The following is a 20,015-nucleotide window of genomic DNA, read 5'->3' on the forward strand; positions in this document are numbered from 1 at the left end:
TATAAGGGGCAAAGAAGTCATGCAGGGTAGTTCAGGATTTTATTGAATATATTTGGTTTACAAAGCTAAGTTACAGAAATCTTCTGAAATTCATGGTGTGGGTTAGCAATATACCTGATAAAGCACGATGATTGCCAACGACCCATTTTACGTATGATATGACTGAGCACATTGTGTTTGGAAGCCGCAGAGGCGGTACGATACGAAAACAGTGTCCTGATATAGTTTTTGGGTCACAGCCTAAGCTGGTCGCTAAGATGGGGATGTAGGATACAAACTGCGCTGTCGTCAGGGGCTTGGTTTTGAAAGGTAATAACAGGCTGTCAGGGGAGGAATTACCCAAGGATATTATCAATTTATTTAAAACCTGAACGGGGCACCACTTGTTGAAGGTTTTAAAATATTTAACTTGGACGGGAGGCCCTGTTTGTGATGTTTTGGTAGACTGCAGGTATAAGATGAAATGGTCATGATTCCATACTAGCTGGCTCTTAGTTAAGCCTTTGGATTTGGGAGATAAACCTGTGAATTCCCCTGGCTGTAGAAAACCATAGAAACCCAGATACATAGCAGCCTGAATAACCGGGCTGGGTTGGAGCCCAAAAGGGTTGCAGTCTAGAGACACATAGCCTGAACAACGTAAACAGGCGATAGAAAAGAGATGAGGGAATGAAGTGTGAATAATGTAAACAGGCTGAAGACTTTTGAGAGAAAAGCAGCCTGAATAACGTAATCAGGCGGTAAACAAGGACATGACAACGTGTAGCAAGAAATAACGTAAACAGGTGGCAGACAAAAATAGAAGAGAAACATGGCCTGAATAACGTAAACAGGAGTGAGACATGGATATGAAAAAAAAGTAGCCTGAATAACGAAAACAGGCTGTGGACATTGAAAGAAAAGCGGCCTGAATAATGTAGACAGGCAGTAACCCATGATAATGATAAGAAGGGACAAGGATAACGTGAACAGGTGGTAGAAAAGATGAGACATGAATATAACAAAGAATGTAGCCTGAATAACGAAAACAGACTGTGGACATTGAGAGAAAGGCGGCCTGAATGAAGTAATCAGGTGGTAAACCAGGACATGACAACGTGTAGCATAAATAACGTAAACAGGGGGTAGACAAAAATAGAAGAGAAACATGGCCTGAATGACGTAAACAGGCATGAGACATGGATAGGACAAAGAACGTAGCCTGAATAATGAAAACAGGCTGTGGACATTGAAAGAAAAGCGGCCTGAATAACGTAAACAGGCAGTAAACAATGACATGACAAGCGTGACAAGGATAATATGAACAAAAGATGAGTGAACAGGGCCCGAGTAACGTAAACAGGCGGGAGACATGAATATGACAAAGGACGTAGCCTGAATAACGCAAACAGGCAGAAAACAATGGTATGACAAACGTGACATAAATAAAGGTGAATAGAAAGAAAAAAAACCATTTTTTTTGTTTTGTTTTTTTATATTTTTTATTTTAGTTTTTTCTACAAAATAGGAGATTGGTGTGAGTAAAGTGAAACGGCAGCGAACATTGAAAAGAAGTGTGGCGTGATTGAGCGACAGATAGCGTGGATCAGTTTTAGAAAATAAAAGTGACTGAAATGCGAGATTACAAACCTTGTATTATGACATTTTAACCTACGCAGCATAAGTAGGCGTGGAAATTTCTGTTAAGTTGGCCTGGATAGGCATTATGCGCGGCCAGAAGCAAAGCCAGAAACTCTATATAAATAAATGAAAATCCAATACGGAAGGAATGACATGCCTGAATAATAATGATATACTGTGAAGCCTGAAGTTTGTATATACTGTATATACATATACATATATGTGTACAAATATACCCACATACAACACACACATTTTTTTTGTGTAACTGAACAATATGAGGACCAGAAGCATATAATATTTGCTCCTTACTTCTGGCCCCAGCTGTGGAATAAGATGCAAAAGAGAGAGCCGGCGACTGGGAGGAACCTGAATTCACCCACCGCCCGGATCTTGCGGTGCACGTGACCCTGCCAGGCCGGCAATGAAGGTGAGAAACGATGTCTTCCCAGCCTTCTAAGCGCTGTGAGCGCCGCCGCAGCCAACCCCCCTCTCCCATGGCGCGACCAGTACGGGTGATAGCGCGGGAGGGAAGAACCCCTCGGTACTGGAGGGGTGACCGCTCCGATAGCGGTTGTGAAGGGAGAGGAATCAGAGGTTTCCTGAGGAGAAGGAAGGGAAGCTGGGGCGCCAGCAGCCATACTTACCTGTCTGGACGCTTGACTAAGATGCGACTGACGTAATCCTTGACAAGGAAGCCCTCTGCACGGAGTGACGCCAGCGTGAAAGTCTGTGGGAGAGGAACTTATAAAGTCTTGTGAGTGCACGTGAAAGATATTTGTCATAGTATTAAATGGCAGAGATGTCCAGTATTCACTGTATTATTTCCAAACCCATGACAAAAAAATAAGTTACCTTAGACCTGCCAGAGTAAATTAGGTTGACTTTTCAAATATTCAAAAGCAATCTGGTCTTACTTATCCGTGCACATAGAGGACATCAACAAGGATCAGTAGTCCATCTAAAAAGGGCCCTCATAGGCTCCTGTGTAGGAATCTATTGGCTCTATTGTAGTTGGGGCCTTGAGTCATATCAGATGGTCCTCTAGTTGGGTTAGTAAAAGCCTAAAGGCTCTTTTACACTGCTAGATATAGCAGACGATTGCTGGGAAGGAAGTGATCGTTCGAACAGCGGAGGCTGTTTAGATGGCACGATCTGCTGCCAGCAAATGATGATTTCGATGACCACATAAACAATCTTATTACCCGATGTACGATTGTTTCACTCGTTTATTGGGTAATCGTTAGCACCTTTACACCAGCAGATAATCACTAATGAGCGTTCCTACAAACGCTTGTTAGCGATTATTTCACCTATGCTTGGCCAGTGTAAAGGGTCTTTAACTCAAATGAAGGAAAATATATAATTGGGAACAGGGTTGCCAACCTCCTCTTCAGTTAAAAATCACAAACAACATTTTCACAAGACATTTTAACCGATATATTATGTTCTTTCTTGCATGCAGCAATATAAAAATTTAAAATGTTACATTTAAGTAAATGAACAGATATTGGCTGAGGATACTAAGTCAACATGTAACTGATGTATTGTCACGGTCCCTCCTGTGAGAGAGGCGAGAAGATCGGATAGACTTGCTGCACGTGAGGCTATCTGACAGGTCTCTCTGTTTTCCTGTATGTACAGTCATGTGAAAAAATTAGGACACCCTTTGAAAGCATGTGGTTTTTTGTAACATTTTTAATAAAAGGTTATTTCATCTCCGTTTCAACAATACAGAGAGATTAAAGTAATCCAACTAAACAAAGAAAACTGAAGAAAAGTCTTTTCAAGATCTTCTGTAAATGTCATTCTACAAAAATGCCTATTCTAACTGAGGAAAAAGATAGGACACCCTTGCCCCTAATAGCGAGTGTTACCTCCTTTGGCTGAAATAACTGCAGTGAGACGGTTCTTGTAGCCATCTACCAGTCTTCGACATCGGTCTGAGGAAATTTTACCCCACTCCTCAATGCAGAACTTTTTCAGCTGTGAGATGTTTGAGGGGTTTCTTGCACGTACAGCCCTTTTCAAGTCACCCCACAGCATCTCAATGGGATTCAAATCTGGACTTTGACTTGGCCATTCCAGGACTCTCCATTTCTTCTTTTTCAGCCAATCTTTGGTTGATTTACTAGTATGTTTTGGGTCATTGTCATGTTGCATGGTCCAGTTCCGCTTCAGCTTTAATTTTCTAACTGATGGTCTCACATGTTCTTCAAGCACCTTCTGATACACAGTAGAATTCATCGTGGATTCTATGATGGTGAGCTGACCAGGTCCTGCTGCAGCAAAGCAGCCCCAAACCATGACACTTCCACCTCCATGCTTCACAGTTGGTATGAGGTTCTTTTCTTGGAATGCTGTGTTTGGTTTACGCCAAACATGTCCTCTGCTGTTGTGTCCAAATAATTCAATTTTGGACTCATCTGTCCAAAGAACATTATTCCAGAAGTCCTGGTCTTTGTCAACTTTATCTCTGGCAAATGTCAGTCTGGCCTCGATGTTTCTCTTGGAAAGCAAAGGTTTCCTCCTTGCACACCTCCCATGCAAGTTAAACTTGTACAGTCTCTTTCTGATTGTAGAGGCATGTACTTCTACATCAACAGTAGCCAGAGCCTGCTGTAGTTCTCGAGATGACACTTTAGGGTTTTTGGAGACCTCTTTTAGCATCTTGCGGTCTGCTCTTGGGGTGAACTTGCTGGGGCGACCAGTCCTGGGCATGTTGGCAGTTGTTTTGAAAGCCCTCCACTTGTAGACTATCTTCCGGACAGTGGAATGGCTGATTTCAAAATCTTTTGAGATCTTTTTAAATCCCTTCCCAGACTCATAGGCTGCTACAATCTTTTTTCTGAAGTCCTCTGACAGCTCTTTTGCTCTCACCATGGTGCTCACTCTCACTTCAACAGTCAGGAGCACACCAAACTAAATGTCTGAGGTTTAAATAGGGCAAGCCTCATTCAACATGCAGAGTAACGATCTACTAATTATGTGCACCTGGTGTGATATACCTGTGTGAGATCTGAGCCAATTTAAGAGGGAATACATGTGAGGGTGTCCTATCTTTTTCCTCAGTTAGAATAGGCATTTTTGTAGAATGACATTTACAGAAGATCTTGAAAAGACTTTTCTTCAGTTTTCTTTGTTTAGTTGGATTACTTTAATCTCTCTGTATTGTTGAAACGGAGATGAAATAACCTTTTATTAAAAATGTTACAAAAAACCACATGCTTTCAAAGGGTGTCCTAATTTTTTCACATGACTGTATGTTGTTTGGCAGGATCTCAACTCTCCTCAGGTGCCGCTCGTTATCAGTGATGAAGCTCTAATTAGATCCACCTCACACTGCTGACTTAGCGGTTGATAGTTTCTGCTTGGAGATGCTAGTGCTGGTTTGTCTTGGATCTCCTGCTTCTCCAAACATCTCTAAGGACTTGTTGCCTTCGTGGTTTCTTATTATCTGGTGTGTGTTGTTTCTAGGTCTCAGGGAGACGCAGGTTCCTTCATTCTGGAAGGAACTAGCTGTCTCATCTCCTGCTACTTATCCTAGGGCTCGTCAGTTTTAGCAGGGCTTTAGGTATCCAGTGTATGAGTATTTCCACCATCAGGATCTGCTCATACTGGCAGGAGTTAGGGTAAGGCCTAGGGATTACCATCCCTCCTCCTTAGCTTTTGAGGCCTAGATTGTTGTCTATTCGTTGTGGTGTGTATTTGGTGTTTTCCCTTCCCCTTAATTTTTGTTATTATCAACCGCCAAAACCGTTATCCTTTGTTTTATCAGTGCAGCTATGGATACTGTTTCTGCACTGGACGATCGTATGCAGGGGCTGTCTTTGGAGGTGGCTGACCTCCGCACGGCCGTTGCACAGTTTCAGAGACCACAGGTGGTGGGTTCCGGCAGTGGGAACTAGTCCTGCCGTATCTCCCGGATAGGTTTTCCGGGGGAAGTGACAACTTTGTTCGGTTCAGGGAATCGTGCAAATTATATTTCAGACTGCGTCCTAGCTCTTCTGGGGACGTGAGTCAAGAAAGTGGGGATTATTATTTTGTTTATGAAAGGTGATGCTCAGTCTTGGGCTTTCTCTTTGCCGACTGGTTCACAATCCCTCTGGTCGGTAGATTAATTTTTCAGAGCTCTGGGACTTACCTACGATGACCCAGATCGGGTTTCCCTGGCCGAATCTAAGTTGTGTTGCTTGCAGCAGGGAGAGCGTTCATCTATTGCTCTGAATTTAGGAGGTGGAATGACCCAGCTCTTCGTAGTCAATTTTGTCAAGGACTGTCTAAGAACCTGAAGGACACCTTGGCATTTCACGCAAATCCAGAGGGCAGTGCGTATTGATAAACGCCTGAGGGAGAGATCTAAAGTTCCTCTTGCTCAGGACGTATTATCATCCAGGGAAGCGCTCTCTCTGACACTCTGGGTAAAGAGACACTTGAGCTCGTGTCTGGTGATGAGCCAATGCAATTTGGTCAGGTCTCACCTGGACCAGGTGATAAAAACTTTAGGGTTAAGAAAATACTTAGCTTTTTCTGTGGTCAAGGAGGACATTTTGTTAACATATGTCCTTATGTTAAACATCAAGGTGAAAAGGGACAAAAAAGTTCTAATGTGTCTAGTCCTCTTCTCACTCTTGGTAGTGTGGATGGGGAAGTTGAGAATGTACTTTTGTCTTTTACCGGTAGTACCCGATTTCTCCTGCCTGCCAAGGTGGCGCTAGATTCCAAAATTGTGGAAATGGAAGTATTTGACAGTGGAGCAGGGGTTAACTTAGTGGATGGCCAGTTTTTCTGTATGCATGGTTTGACAACAAGCACATTAGACAAAAATATTTCTGTGTTTGCGATTGATTCCTCCCCTCTCTCAGGTCTTAGCTGGCCAGCTACATGGGGAATATCCTCAACAATTTGGATTGCATGAAGTAATTTAATTTAATATATTTAATATATGTTGACAATTAAAAATGATTGATAAATAATTTGTAAGTCAGTTAGGATCCTTTCAGATGTGTGACGTTCCAGTCTATGTGTACGGACAGTGGCGTAACTAACGGGGAAGCAGGGGAAGCGACTGCTTCGGGGCCCGGCACCCGGCAGCATGCCCTGTCTTCTGTCTATCCCTGCAGAGCTGACAGGCTGAGGCAGCAGCACACACTCTGAACTACGAGACGTATTTAAATCTCATTTGTCTTTCAGAAAAGTTTCTCCTGGGATGCGAACTCACGACCTTTCACATCAGAGGTAAGGCATTTACCCACAAAGCTATGACAGCTGCAGTTACAAAAAAAAAAAATAAATATATATATATATATATATATATATATGTGACTTCTACTGTAGGTAACTTTGATACCCAGTGTACATACACATGACAGCTGCCCCAGCACACTGTGTATGGATGTAGCAGAGCTGGGTGTGTTGGGGCAACTGTCATGTGTATGATTGTACACTAGGTATCAAAGTTATCTACAGTAGAATCTTATATTTTTTTAAGTAACTGGCTGTACAGCTGTCATAGCTGTGTGGGTAAGTGGTTTTCCTCTGATACAGAAGGTCATGAGTTCAAATCCCATCATAAACTTTTCTGAAAGACAGGCTAAATAGGAACATGAGCACCAAATCTTCAACACTAGAGGCTGGTGGGAATACAGGAAGAGGAAGAGGCCTGCATCGCATCGATGACATGGAGGTAAGTAGAATTTATTTTTATTTTTTTAAATACCGGACTGTTACTTTACTGCCACGGGGGAGGGGGCTATTGGCGCCATGATACTGGCACATGGAGGGGGGGGAGGAGAGAGGCACTTTATACTGGCACATTAGGGGGCAGGGGGAGAGGATGGCACTATGATATTGGCACATGGGGGCGGGGCAAGAAATGGACATGAATCATGAGGGGCAGAAATGTGAAATGATGAAGGGGCAAGAAATGGACATAAATCATGAGGGGCAGAAATGTGAAAATGTAGATTCGCTACCGGCCCTGGATAGGTGTATAGTGTGAATCCAGCACAGTAGTGTGTGTGGTGTATGTAGCAGAGCTGTATGCGACAGAGGAATGTATAATGTGCACAGCACAGCTGTGTATGTAAAATGTGCAACACAGTGATATATAATGTGCCACTCAGAGCTGTGTGTGTAGCAGAGCTGTGTATGTAAAATGTGCAACACAGTCATATATAATGTGGCACCCAGAGCGGTGTATGTAAAATGTGCAACACAGTGATATATAATGTGCCACTCAGAGCTGTGTGTGTAGCAGAGCTGTGTATGTAAAATGTGCAACACAGTGATATATAATGTGGCACCCAGAGTTGTGTATGTAAAATGTGCAAAAACCTTGATGTTCTCAAAAAGAGCAAGCAATATAAAACATTGTAGTTTGATACCTTTTACCCCTTAAAGACCGGGCCCATTTTCATTTTTACATTAGCCATAACCTTTTTATTTTTCCATTCACATAGTCATATGAGGGCTTTTTTGTGTGGGACAAGATGCATTTTTTAAATGTCGCCACTTAATTTACCATGTCTTGTATCAGAAAGCAGGAAAAAAAATATATTCTTTGTGGGTTAAAAAAAATAAAATAAAAAACACACAATTCCGCCAAGGTTTTTGAGGTTTTGACATCACGGCGTTCACTAAAAATATACAAGTTCACTCCTGATGAACCAAGAGTACAAAGTAGGAGAAATGTGTTGAGAAAATAAATTTCGGAAATAAAAGACGTCTGGATAGATGATCAGCTTCTGATAGGCGGGGGTTCGATCAGCTGTTTGAGAAGGCAGCGGCACTCCAGCAGCACCGCGGCCTTCTCACTGTTTACCACAGGCCCAGTGACGTCACGACTAATATCACTGGCTAAGCTCTGTTCACTTGAATAGAGCTTAGCCCCTCCCAGGCCAGTTGATACAAGTCATGATGTCACTGGCCCTGCTGTAAACAGTGAGAAGGCCGCGGCGCTGCTGGAGTGCCGCTACCTTCTCAAACAGCTGATTGGCAGGGGTCCCGGGTGTCGGACCCCCGGCGATCAGAAGCTGATGATCTATCCAGAGGATAGATCATCAGTTAAAACAAACTGTAGAACCCCTTTAATATACAGTAACCATATGTGATTGATTGACTGTCTTGTTATACCTGAGGCTTCCGTTTTCCTGTATTATTGAACCATAGAATTCTAAAGCCATCTACTCTAGCCTGGTCTTTTATTTCTATCTCCATTAATACATCTAAGATAATTGATAATAAATCCAGCGGAGTTCCCACTGAAGGATCACCCGGTCCCAATCTCCTCCACGACGTGGCGAGAGGACCCGGTCAATGCCCATAAAAGACACATGGGCAGTGCCGTTGTGATGAGTGCGGATGTGGTTGGCTATTGGCGTGTCCTTGCTCTTGGATATATCATTAAGGTGTTCACCCACCCGCCTGCGAAACTCTCGGATAGTCTTACCAACATATTCCTTGCCGCATTCGCAGGCTAGGCGGTAAATCATATAATAATAATTTGCCTGCCACCCTGTACTTTTGACGTCCCCTGATGAGTTTTTCTAAACGGAAACGTGACACGTCGGGACACTTTTAGGGCTTACTAGGGACACCGGCCCGCACCAGGGTTAGGTATCCTGACGGGGTCGCTCCTTGCGGAGCAAGTACTCCGTATAGGTAGGTAGGGTCGACTAGCCCCCTCCACCAGGGACACATTAGGGACTAATACTCCCGACCTTGCCTACCGTCCAGTATATTCTGGTACCATCCTTAATGCACGCGCTCCAGTGACCAGCACCCTCCATGAATCGGACTCCTTTCCTGTGGCATCACCACTCAGGTTCCATCCATACAGATCGGTCCGTCCATCAACCATCCGGGTGAGAACGTTCTATTACTCACATTGGTGCTTAATCGTGCAATTGTTTTTGGCCCATATGGGCTTGTCTATATATATTCTGTGTATCCTTTTTTGTGCCATTTATTTTAATCTATTACCATTAAATGTTACATTTTATTCCCTTTGATCCCCAATAAGGGATCAGTTCATTCAATTCATTCAATTTGGGATTTTTTGGTCAAGGCTCTAAGCTAGACCTGTGCACTTTTTGTTACTAAGGATATATAGATGAGCTGGGTTGTCCTTATCAGGCTGGCAGATATATATATTTTAAATCGCACTAATTAAAGTTATAATTCAGTATAAAATAGAGTCTAGGACCTTTCTGTAACTCAGTGTCTTTGAGACTGTCACATTTCTTGACTAACTGACACTATCATATGTGTATTATGCCTGTCAGTGTACACTGACAGGCAGCCTAATAGTCTTCTATTTATATAGCAGACCTGGCAATAGGTTTCCACTTGCAGATGAGTCTCTCTCTGTAAAATTGCTTATGTGCTGTGGTCACTACTGACAGTAAAATCCAACAGGTTAAGCATCAGAGATGTAAGTTATCTCCAATCCCACCCATTACAGTAGACACATGCTGCTGACAGGGCTGTACCCACTGCCCACGCCATCCCTGCTCCATTAAAGTACAGTGTGTTGCAACTTTCTCACAGTTTTACTATTATAGCATGGTGTGGGTAGGTTTAACATGTTTATTATCAATCATGTGTTTTATGATCTCATGCAGAGGAGAAAAACCAAATATATACCTCTAGTAATTTAAAATGAGAGGTTTAAAGGGGTTATCTGTCCTAGAAAGTGACAGCCCCAAAAAGTTCATAAACCCTATGTACCTAAGTAAAAAACAAATACAAAACACTCATCTGTCAGTGGTTCTGCCATGGCCACAGCAGTACCCCTGCAGGACTTTGTCCCATGACCACTGTTGCCAATCATTGGCCTCAACAGTCACAGGTGCTTGAACAACAAGTCGGTGCTAGTAATGTCCTAATCATGTGCTGTACAAACACGTGAGCTCTGAGGCAAGTGATTAACCACAATTAATCCTTATAATTTAATGACACATCTTTTTAGATATTTAAATAATTTGCGTTTTACCATTTATGACATAACTGAGTATCTTTTTCAGTCTGAACATGCATGGATTCCCATTCACATTCGAGATGCTTTACCCAATCAGATCCCCAAAGCAGCCTTCATGTCAATGTTTATTTTAGAAGTGGACCAGTTCATCCTCACTCCCTTCACCACTGCAGCACTTGATGCAGAGGACAGCGAAACAAGCAAACCCCTGCTAGTCTTCAACATCACAGTCCCTCCTCATAAAGGATTCATTACTCATCTTAGTGATCATACCAAGCCTATTACATCCTTCACATGGAAAGATCTCAATGACATGCTCATTGCATATCAACCACCAAACAGCAGTCATGTTGAAAGAAGGGGCTGTCTTTGGAGGTGGCTGACCTCCGCACGGCCGTTGCACAGTTTCAGAGACCACAGGTGGTGGGTTCCGGCAGTGGGAACTAGTCCTGCCGTATCTCCCGGATAGGTTTTCCGGGGGAAGTGACAACTTTGTTCGGTTCAGGGAATCGTGCAAATTATATTTCAGACTGCGTCCTAGCTCTTCTGGGGACGTGAGTCAAGAAAGTGGGGATTATTATTTTGTTTATGAAAGGTGATGCTCAGTCTTGGGCTTTCTCTTTGCCGACTGGTTCACAATCCCTCTGGTCGGTAGATTAATTTTTTCAGAGCTCTGGGACTTACCTACGATGACCCAGATCGGGTTTCCCTGGCCGAATCTAAGTTGTGTTGCTTGCAGCAGGGAGAGCGTTCATCTATTGCTCTGAATTTAGGAGGTGGAATGACCCAGCTCTTCGTAGTCAATTTTGTCAAGGACTGTCTAAGAACCTGAAGGACACCTTGGCATTTCACGCAAATCCAGAGGGCAGTGCGTATTGATAAACGCCTGAGGGAGAGATCTAAAGTTCCTCTTGCTCAGGACGTATTATCATCCAGGGAAGCGCTCTCTCTGACACTCTGGGTAAAGAGACACTTGAGCTCGTGTCTGGTGATGAGCCAATGCAATTTGGTCAGGTCTCACCTGGACCAGGTGATAAAAACTTTAGGGTTAAGAAAATACTTAGCTTTTTCTGTGGTCAAGGAGGACATTTTGTTAACATATGTCCTTATGTTAAACATCAAGGTGAAAAGGGACAAAAAAGTTCTAATGTGTCTAGTCCTCTTCTCACTCTTGGTAGTGTGGATGGGGAAGTTGAGAATGTACTTTTGTCTTTTACCGGTAGTACCCGATTTCTCCTGCCTGCCAAGGTGGCGCTAGATTCCAAAATTGTGGAAATGGAAGTATTTGACAGTGGAGCAGGGGTTAACTTAGTGGATGGCCAGTTTTTCTGTATGCATGGTTTGACAACAAGCACATTAGACAAAAATATTTCTGTGTTTGCGATTGATTCCTCCCCTCTCTCAGGTCTTAGCTGGCCAGCTACATGGGGAATATCCTCAACAATTTGGATTGCATGAAGTAATTTAATTTAATATATTTAATATATGTTGACAATTAAAAATGATTGATAAATAATTTGTAAGTCAGTTAGGATCCTTTCAGATGTGTGACGTTCCAGTCTATGTGTACGGACAGTGGCGTAACTAACGGGGAAGCAGGGGAAGCGACTGCTTCGGGGCCCGGCACCCGGCAGCATGCCCTGTCTTCTGTCTATCCCTGCAGAGCTGACAGGCTGAGGCAGCAGCACACACTCTGAACTACGAGACGTATTTAAATCTCATTTGTCTTTCAGAAAAGTTTCTCCTGGGATGCGAACTCACGACCTTTCACATCAGAGGTAAGGCATTTACCCACAAAGCTATGACAGCTGCAGTTACAAAAAAAAAAAAAAATATATATATATATATATATATATATATATGTGACTTCTACTGTAGGTAACTTTGATACCCAGTGTACATACACATGACAGCTGCCCCAGCACACTGTGTATGGATGTAGCAGAGCTGGGTGTGTTGGGGCAACTGTCATGTGTATGATTGTACACTAGGTATCAAAGTTATCTACAGTAGAATCTTATATTTTTTTAAGTAACTGGCTGTACAGCTGTCATAGCTGTGTGGGTAAGTGGTTTTCCTCTGATACAGAAGGTCATGAGTTCAAATCCCATCATAAACTTTTCTGAAAGACAGGCTAAATAGGAACATGAGCACCAAATCTTCAACACTAGAGGCTGGTGGGAATACAGGAAGAGGAAGAGGCCTGCATCGCATCGATGACATGGAGGTAAGTAGAATTTATTTTTATTTTTTTAAATACCGGACTGTTACTTTACTGCCACGGGGGAGGGGGCTATTGGCGCCATGATACTGGCACATGGAGGGGGGGAGGAGAGAGGCACTTTATACTGGCACATTAGGGGGCAGGGGGAGAGGATGGCACTATGATATTGGCACATGGGGGCGGGGCAAGAAATGGACATGAATCATGAGGGGCAGAAATGTGAAATGATGAAGGGGCAAGAAATGGACATAAATCATGAGGGGCAGAAATGTGAAAATGTAGATTCGCTACCGGCCCTGGATAGGTGTATAGTGTGAATCCAGCACAGTAGTGTGTGTGGTGTATGTAGCAGAGCTGTATGCGACAGAGGAATGTATAATGTGCACAGCACAGCTGTGTATGTAAAATGTGCAACACAGTGATATATAATGTGCCACTCAGAGCTGTGTGTGTAGCAGAGCTGTGTATGTAAAATGTGCAACACAGTGATATATAATGTGGCACCCAGAGCGGTGTATGTAAAATGTGCAACACAGTGATATATAATGTGCCACTCAGAGCTGTGTGTGTAGCAGAGCTGTGTATGTAAAATGTGCAACACAGTGATATATAATGTGGCACCCAGAGTTGTGTATGTAAAATGTGCAAAAACCTTGATGTTCTCAAAAAGAGCAAGCAATATAAAACATTGTAGTTTGATACCTTTTACCCCTTAAAGACCGGGCCCATTTTCATTTTTACATTAGCCATAACCTTTTTATTTTTCCATTCACATAGTCATATGAGGGCTTTTTTGTGTGGGACAAGATGCATTTTTTAAATGTCGCCACTTAATTTACCATGTCTTGTATCAGAAAGCAGGAAAAAAAATATATTCTTTGTGGGTTAAAAAAAATTAAATAAAAAACACACAATTCCGCCAAGGTTTTTGAGGTTTTGACATCACGGCGTTCACTAAAAATATACAAGTTCACTCCTGATGAACCAAGAGTACAAAGTAGGAGAAATGTGTTGAGAAAATAAATTTCGGAAATAAAAGACGTCTGGATAGATGATCAGCTTCTGATAGGCGGGGGTTCGATCAGCTGTTTGAGAAGGCAGCGGCACTCCAGCAGCACCGCGGCCTTCTCACTGTTTACCACAGGCCCAGTGACGTCACGACTAATATCACTGGCTAAGCTCTGTTCACTTGAATAGAGCTTAGCCCCTCCCAGGCCAGTTGATACAAGTCATGATGTCACTGGCCCTGCTGTAAACAGTGAGAAGGCCGCGGCGCTGCTGGAGTGCCGCTACCTTCTCAAACAGCTGATTGGCAGGGGTCCCGGGTGTCGGACCCCCGGCGATCAGAAGCTGATGATCTATCCAGAGGATAGATCATCAGTTAAAACAAACTGTAGAACCCCTTTAATATACAGTAACCATATGTGATTGATTGACTGTCTTGTTATACCTGAGGCTTCCGTTTTCCTGTATTATTGAACCATAGAATTCTAAAGCCATCTACTCTAGCCTGGTCTTTTATTTCTATCTCCATTAATACATCTAAGATAATTGATAATAAATCCAGCGGAGTTCCCACTGAAGGATCACCCGGTCCCAATCTCCTCCACGACGTGGCGAGAGGACCCGGTCAATGCCCATAAAAGACACATGGGCAGTGCCGTTGTGATGAGTGCGGATGTGGTTGGCTATTGGCGTGTCCTTGCTCTTGGATATATCATTAAGGTGTTCACCCACCCGCCTGCGAAACTCTCGGATAGTCTTACCAACATATTCCTTGCCGCATTCGCAGGCTAGGCGGTAAATCATATAATAATAATTTGCCTGCCACCCTGTACTTTTGACGTCCCCTGATGAGTTTTTCTAAACGGAAACGTGACACGTCGGGACACTTTTAGGGCTTACTAGGGACACCGGCCCGCACCAGGGTTAGGTATCCTGACGGGGTCGCTCCTTGCGGAGCAAGTACTCCGTATAGGTAGGTAGGGTCGACTAGCCCCCTCCACCAGGGACACATTAGGGACTAATACTCCCGACCTTGCCTACCGTCCAGTATATTCTGGTACCATCCTTAATGCACGCGCTCCAGTGACCAGCACCCTCCATGAATCGGACTCCTTTCCTGTGGCATCACCACTCAGGTTCCATCCATACAGATCGGTCCGTCCATCAACCATCCGGGTGAGAACGTTCTATTACTCACATTGGTGCTTAATCGTGCAATTGTTTTTGGCCCATATGGGCTTGTCTATATATATTCTGTGTATCCTTTTTTGTGCCATTTATTTTAATCTATTACCATTAAATGTTACATTTTATTCCCTTTGATCCCCAATAAGGGATCAGTTCATTCATTTCATTCAATTTGGGATTTTTTGGTCAAGGCTCTAAGCTAGACCTGTGCACTTTTTGTTACTAAGGATATATAGATGAGCTGGGTTGTCCTTATCAGGCTGGCAGATATATATATTTTAAATCGCACTAATTAAATTTATAATTCAGTATAAAATAGAGTCTAGGACCTTTCTGTAACTCAGTGTCTTTGAGACTGTCACATTTCTTGACTAACTGACACTGTCATATGTGTATTATGCCTGTCAGTGTACACTGACAGGCAGCCTAATAGTCTTCTATTTATATAGCAGACCTGGCAATAGGTTTCCACTTGCAGATGAGTCTCTCTCTGTAAAATTGCTTATGTGCTGTGGTCACTACTGACAGTAAAATCCAACAGGTTAAGCATCAGAGATGTAAGTTATCTCCAATCCCACCCATTACAGTAGACACATGCTGCTGACAGGGCTGTACCCACTGCCCACGCCATCCCTGCTCCATTAAAGTACAGTGTGTTGCAACTTTCTCACAGTTTTACTATTATAGCATGGTGTGGGTAGGTTTAACATGTTTATTATCAATCATGTGTTTTATGATCTCATGCAGAGGAGAAAAACCAAATATATACCTCTAGTAATTTAAAATGAGAGGTTTAAAGGGGTTATCTGTCCTAGAAAGTGACAGCCCCAAAAAGTTCATAAACCCTATGTACCTAAGTAAAAAACAAATACAAAACACTCATCTGTCAGTGGTTCTGCCATGGCCACAGCAGTACCCCTGCAGGACTTTGTCCCATGACCACTGTTGCCAATCATTGGCCTCAACAGTCACAGGTGCTTGAACAACAAGTCGGTGCTAGTAATGTCCTAATCATGTGCTGTACAAACACGTGAGCTCTGAGGCAAGTGATTAACCACAATTAATCCTTATAATTTAATGACACATCTTTTTAGATATTTAAATAATTTGCGTTTTACCATTTATGACATAACTGAGTATCTTTTTCAGTCTGAACATGCATGGATTCCCATTCACATTCGAGATGCTTTACCCAATCAGATCCCCAAAGCAGCCTTCATGTCAATGTTTATTTTAGAAGTGGACCAGTTCATCCTCACTCCCTTCACCACTGCAGCACTTGATGCAGAGGACAGCGAAACAAGCAAACCCCTGCTAGTCTTCAACATCACAGTCCCTCCTCATAAAGGATTCATTACTCATCTTAGTGATCATACCAAGCCTATTACATCCTTCACATGGAAAGATCTCAATGACATGCTCATTGCATATCAACCACCAAACAGCAGTCATGTTGAAAGAAGAAACATAGAGGTAACAAACTTGCAACTTACTGTTGACTAGAGATATAATGTTTACTGCTTTTTTATTAAATCTTTAGCATTAAAATAATTTATTTGCTTTATAGTTCACTATTTACTATGAGACATTAATGTTAAGAAATATTAAACTAATTTTTTTTATTTTTTTACTAGTGACTGTATTTGTGAGTTATAACCTCCGTTATAATCCTTAGCTGTGTCATGTGACCAACACTCTGATCTCCGATGTCAGTAACTTCTCTATTCATTCCTATGAGACTGATATTAAGGCTCCCATAGGAATACATAGGGAAGCTGGCTTCCTGTCCACACATAAGATGATGGAGAGTCAGTCTTTGTCACATGACGCAGTTGAGGATCAAAAGGGAGGGGATAACTCACAAAAAGTCATTGGTAAGAAGATTATCTTCACTACAGTTCACAGTTTGTATCATTCTAACAGAGAACAAATATTTTTGTGGGGGTGCTTCTTTAAAGGAGTTTTCAACTCCTTTATCATTGATGGGCTATTCTCAAAATAGGCCACCAATATCCGATTGGCAGGTGTCCACCCTGCACCCATCCCAGTCAGCTGTCCTGCAGAAGCTCCAGCACTAGAACTACACAACTCCATCCACTGTGTAGTGGACGGAGCTGGCGATTATTCACTTTGGAGCAGCACTACAGTAACCAGCTCTGTTCACAATACAATGAACAGAGTCAGCTGTGCAGTCAACCAAGTAAAGTGAGGCTTTTGAGTCTAGCTGGAAGCAAATCAGAGAAAATTAAGCCATTCTCAATATCTAGCATTAGGTTTGCAACATTATCAATACATCTATTAAGTTTGACCCCCATTCTTATCAGGACATGGATATAATTTAGAACACATGTCTCCATGAAGTTCAAATGATTTTCACATAATTACAAAGGTATGCAACTCGCATTTTGGTGAAAAATAATGTTTGGACTGACAACAAAGATTATTTCTCCTTCTTCAGGTTGAATTAGAAGTTCATGATTTCTTTTTTGAAAGGAGCTCACCAATCACGGTTTACATATCTGTTAGAACAGCTGACACAAATGCCCCTCGGGTATCCTGGAATATGGGTAAGTTTATCAAATATGTTGGCATCACGCTACCAACAGACTTCTCAATATATTACACTTGGGAGTATTACTGTTATTCTTCATTTGTGTAGGAGCACATCCACATTCCTTGTTTTCTACCATAGCATGTAAAAGAAAACCAGGCAAATAAAAAGTACAAACCAGTAAATTAGTCAGTTTTAGCATACTTTCTAACTGTCCCATTATTAGAGAGTACCAGGGCGGACTGGGAACTTAAAGTCTCCCTGGAAGTGGCCTCATTTTGTAGGCAGGTCCAAATTAACAGAGGGCAGGGCAACCAAGTAGGCTGGGTCAACAATACAATGGAAAATACCATCCCAGCAGAGCCAAATAGCACAGTGTAGCACACTATACTGCCCCGAAAGCTGACCCTTTGTGGTGACCATCAGTAGCTACCATCTTCTGTCCTCCTACTCCAGTTGTATATGGTGTGGGCCACAGCAGTTGAATTCAGGAGGGCATGTGCAGTCACTGGCTAGGTACAGGAGTACCTGATTCTCACACCGTTAATTAGTGTTGAGAGCTCATTAAGCATCCGGTCAGCGGTAGAGAAGAGCATTGGCCCACTGGGAAATTTCCCTGTAGGGTCTATGGCAAATCCGCCCCTTCAGTGTACTGTACTGTCTTGTAACTGGGACCACTTCAGAGAGGTTAATACAGAATTTGCTTTAAAAGGGGTGTTTTGGGGGTTCTGATTTCCACACAAAATGGGATGGGTCTTATAGTGTTGAATGTATTATCAGTCCTGTAATTTTATTTTACCCTATTGGAGAATGATTGCAGAATGAATCTAGGAATCTGCCTTTCATCTGTTTTTATGTTACCTAGGGCTGGATCTCTTGGAAGGTCAGTCTCGAGCAATGACATGGGAACAATTTCAAGTAGTAGATAATGACAACATTAATGCAGTTCGCCTAGTGATTTTGGATGGCTTGCACCATGGAAGGATAACTCTAAGAGGTACAATGAGAATCCATTTTCATTTGCAATTAATATCTTGTATATGAATATTGCATTACATATAAAGTTAAGAAATATAACTTTTTCGAAACATTCAATAGACAAGTCATCAAATCTAAAGCCTCAGATACCATATAGTGGAATCATATACCACTACTTTAGGGACAATAAAGCAGATTTACTAATTTTGCAGATGGCAGGAACAGACAGACTGTGTAGACCAATTTATTACAGTGGCTCAGTCTGGATGATAAATGTGGTGCAGAGATAGACACTTTCTCTATCTCTGGTTGGCTTACTTTGAGAAAAAAAAAGTTTATGCCAGAATTGTGGTGTATTTATGGCATAAAGTATTCAATCTCCAAAAAAGATCGAAAATAAACGATGGGACTTACCGTATTACAAATTGACACTGTATTCTTTGTTAAATAAGCACACCCAGATGCGGGTCACATCCACAGCAAGGCAATGGTCATTTTGCACGTACTGCGCTTCATCAGGCCCCCTACATCATGTGTGTACACAAATATATGCCCCTCCTGCCACCATCATAATGGTTACAATATACAACACATAAAAACAACACAAATCATATAAACACAGCAAGGTCATTTTTATAATTTCAGCCCAAGGGGCCCATAGCATTTGTCTTTATTATCCACTCAGCTCTCTTTGCAACAAGAACCTGTGCCTACCTCTAGCTTGTAATGACATATGCACTACCTCCAGGCCAGTAAATGTGAAAATATCACTGTCACCTCTGTGAACCTCTCTAATATGTTCTATCAACCTATTGACCTTTTATGTTCTTTAAATCTGGGGCAGGGGCAAGTTATCCCATACCTAGATGTTCCTTCTTACAAAAAATAAACTGTCATGCTACATGGTGGACTCCTCCTACACATAAATACTTTGTTCTCAACATAAATTTACAGGCTGACCAGTGACAACATTTGTAATTACCCTGAGGAACCAATCTATCAAGCCAAGTCTTCTTCTCCTTACAAAACCTACTCTTTACTAAATGATCTTTTATCGCCCTGCACCTCCTAAATCCCATTATTGGTTTGCGAGCTGTTCTATCTTTCAAGTTGACACCACTTTCCAGCATCTGCCAATTATTAAAAATCCTTTTACGAATTACTGAAGCCATTGGAGTATATCTAAAGGTGAATAACACTCTGTTCATCAATTCTCCTCGATCGTCTTCTATTTCTATTTACTAACTAATCCTTATTACAATACAGTGCTTTCCTAAACGATCTATCCAGTATCCCCCCGCCTCCCCTCTGGGTACCCTCTATCTAATAGATGCTGTTTTAACACTTGATCAATGAACTCTTTGTCACCACTAATGATCCTCCGTAGACTTATCCATAGCAGGGATGCTCAACCTGCCGCCATCCAGCTTACAGCTATCAGCCTACAGCAGGGCATGGTGGGAGTTGTA

At 42.3% G+C, this 20,015-nt stretch overlaps 1 protein-coding gene across 1 annotated transcript in view; it reads left to right on the forward strand.

The window, feature by feature from the left end:
* The window catches only part of FREM1 (FRAS1 related extracellular matrix 1), a 197,898-nt gene that overhangs the window by 67,062 nt on the left and 110,821 nt on the right, over positions 1-20,015 (forward strand). The window contains exons 6-8 of the mRNA XM_044272263.1: positions 16,167-16,490; positions 17,476-17,584; positions 18,434-18,565. Of these exons, the coding sequence (XP_044128198.1) occupies positions 16,167-16,490; positions 17,476-17,584; positions 18,434-18,565 (565 nt within the window). The remainder of the gene's footprint in view (positions 1-16,166; positions 16,491-17,475; positions 17,585-18,433; positions 18,566-20,015) is intronic.

The sequence above is a fragment of the Bufo gargarizans genome, chromosome 1, assembly GCF_014858855.1.
Source record: "Bufo gargarizans isolate SCDJY-AF-19 chromosome 1, ASM1485885v1, whole genome shotgun sequence".
NCBI classification, from domain to species: Eukaryota; Metazoa; Chordata; class Amphibia; order Anura; family Bufonidae; genus Bufo; species Bufo gargarizans.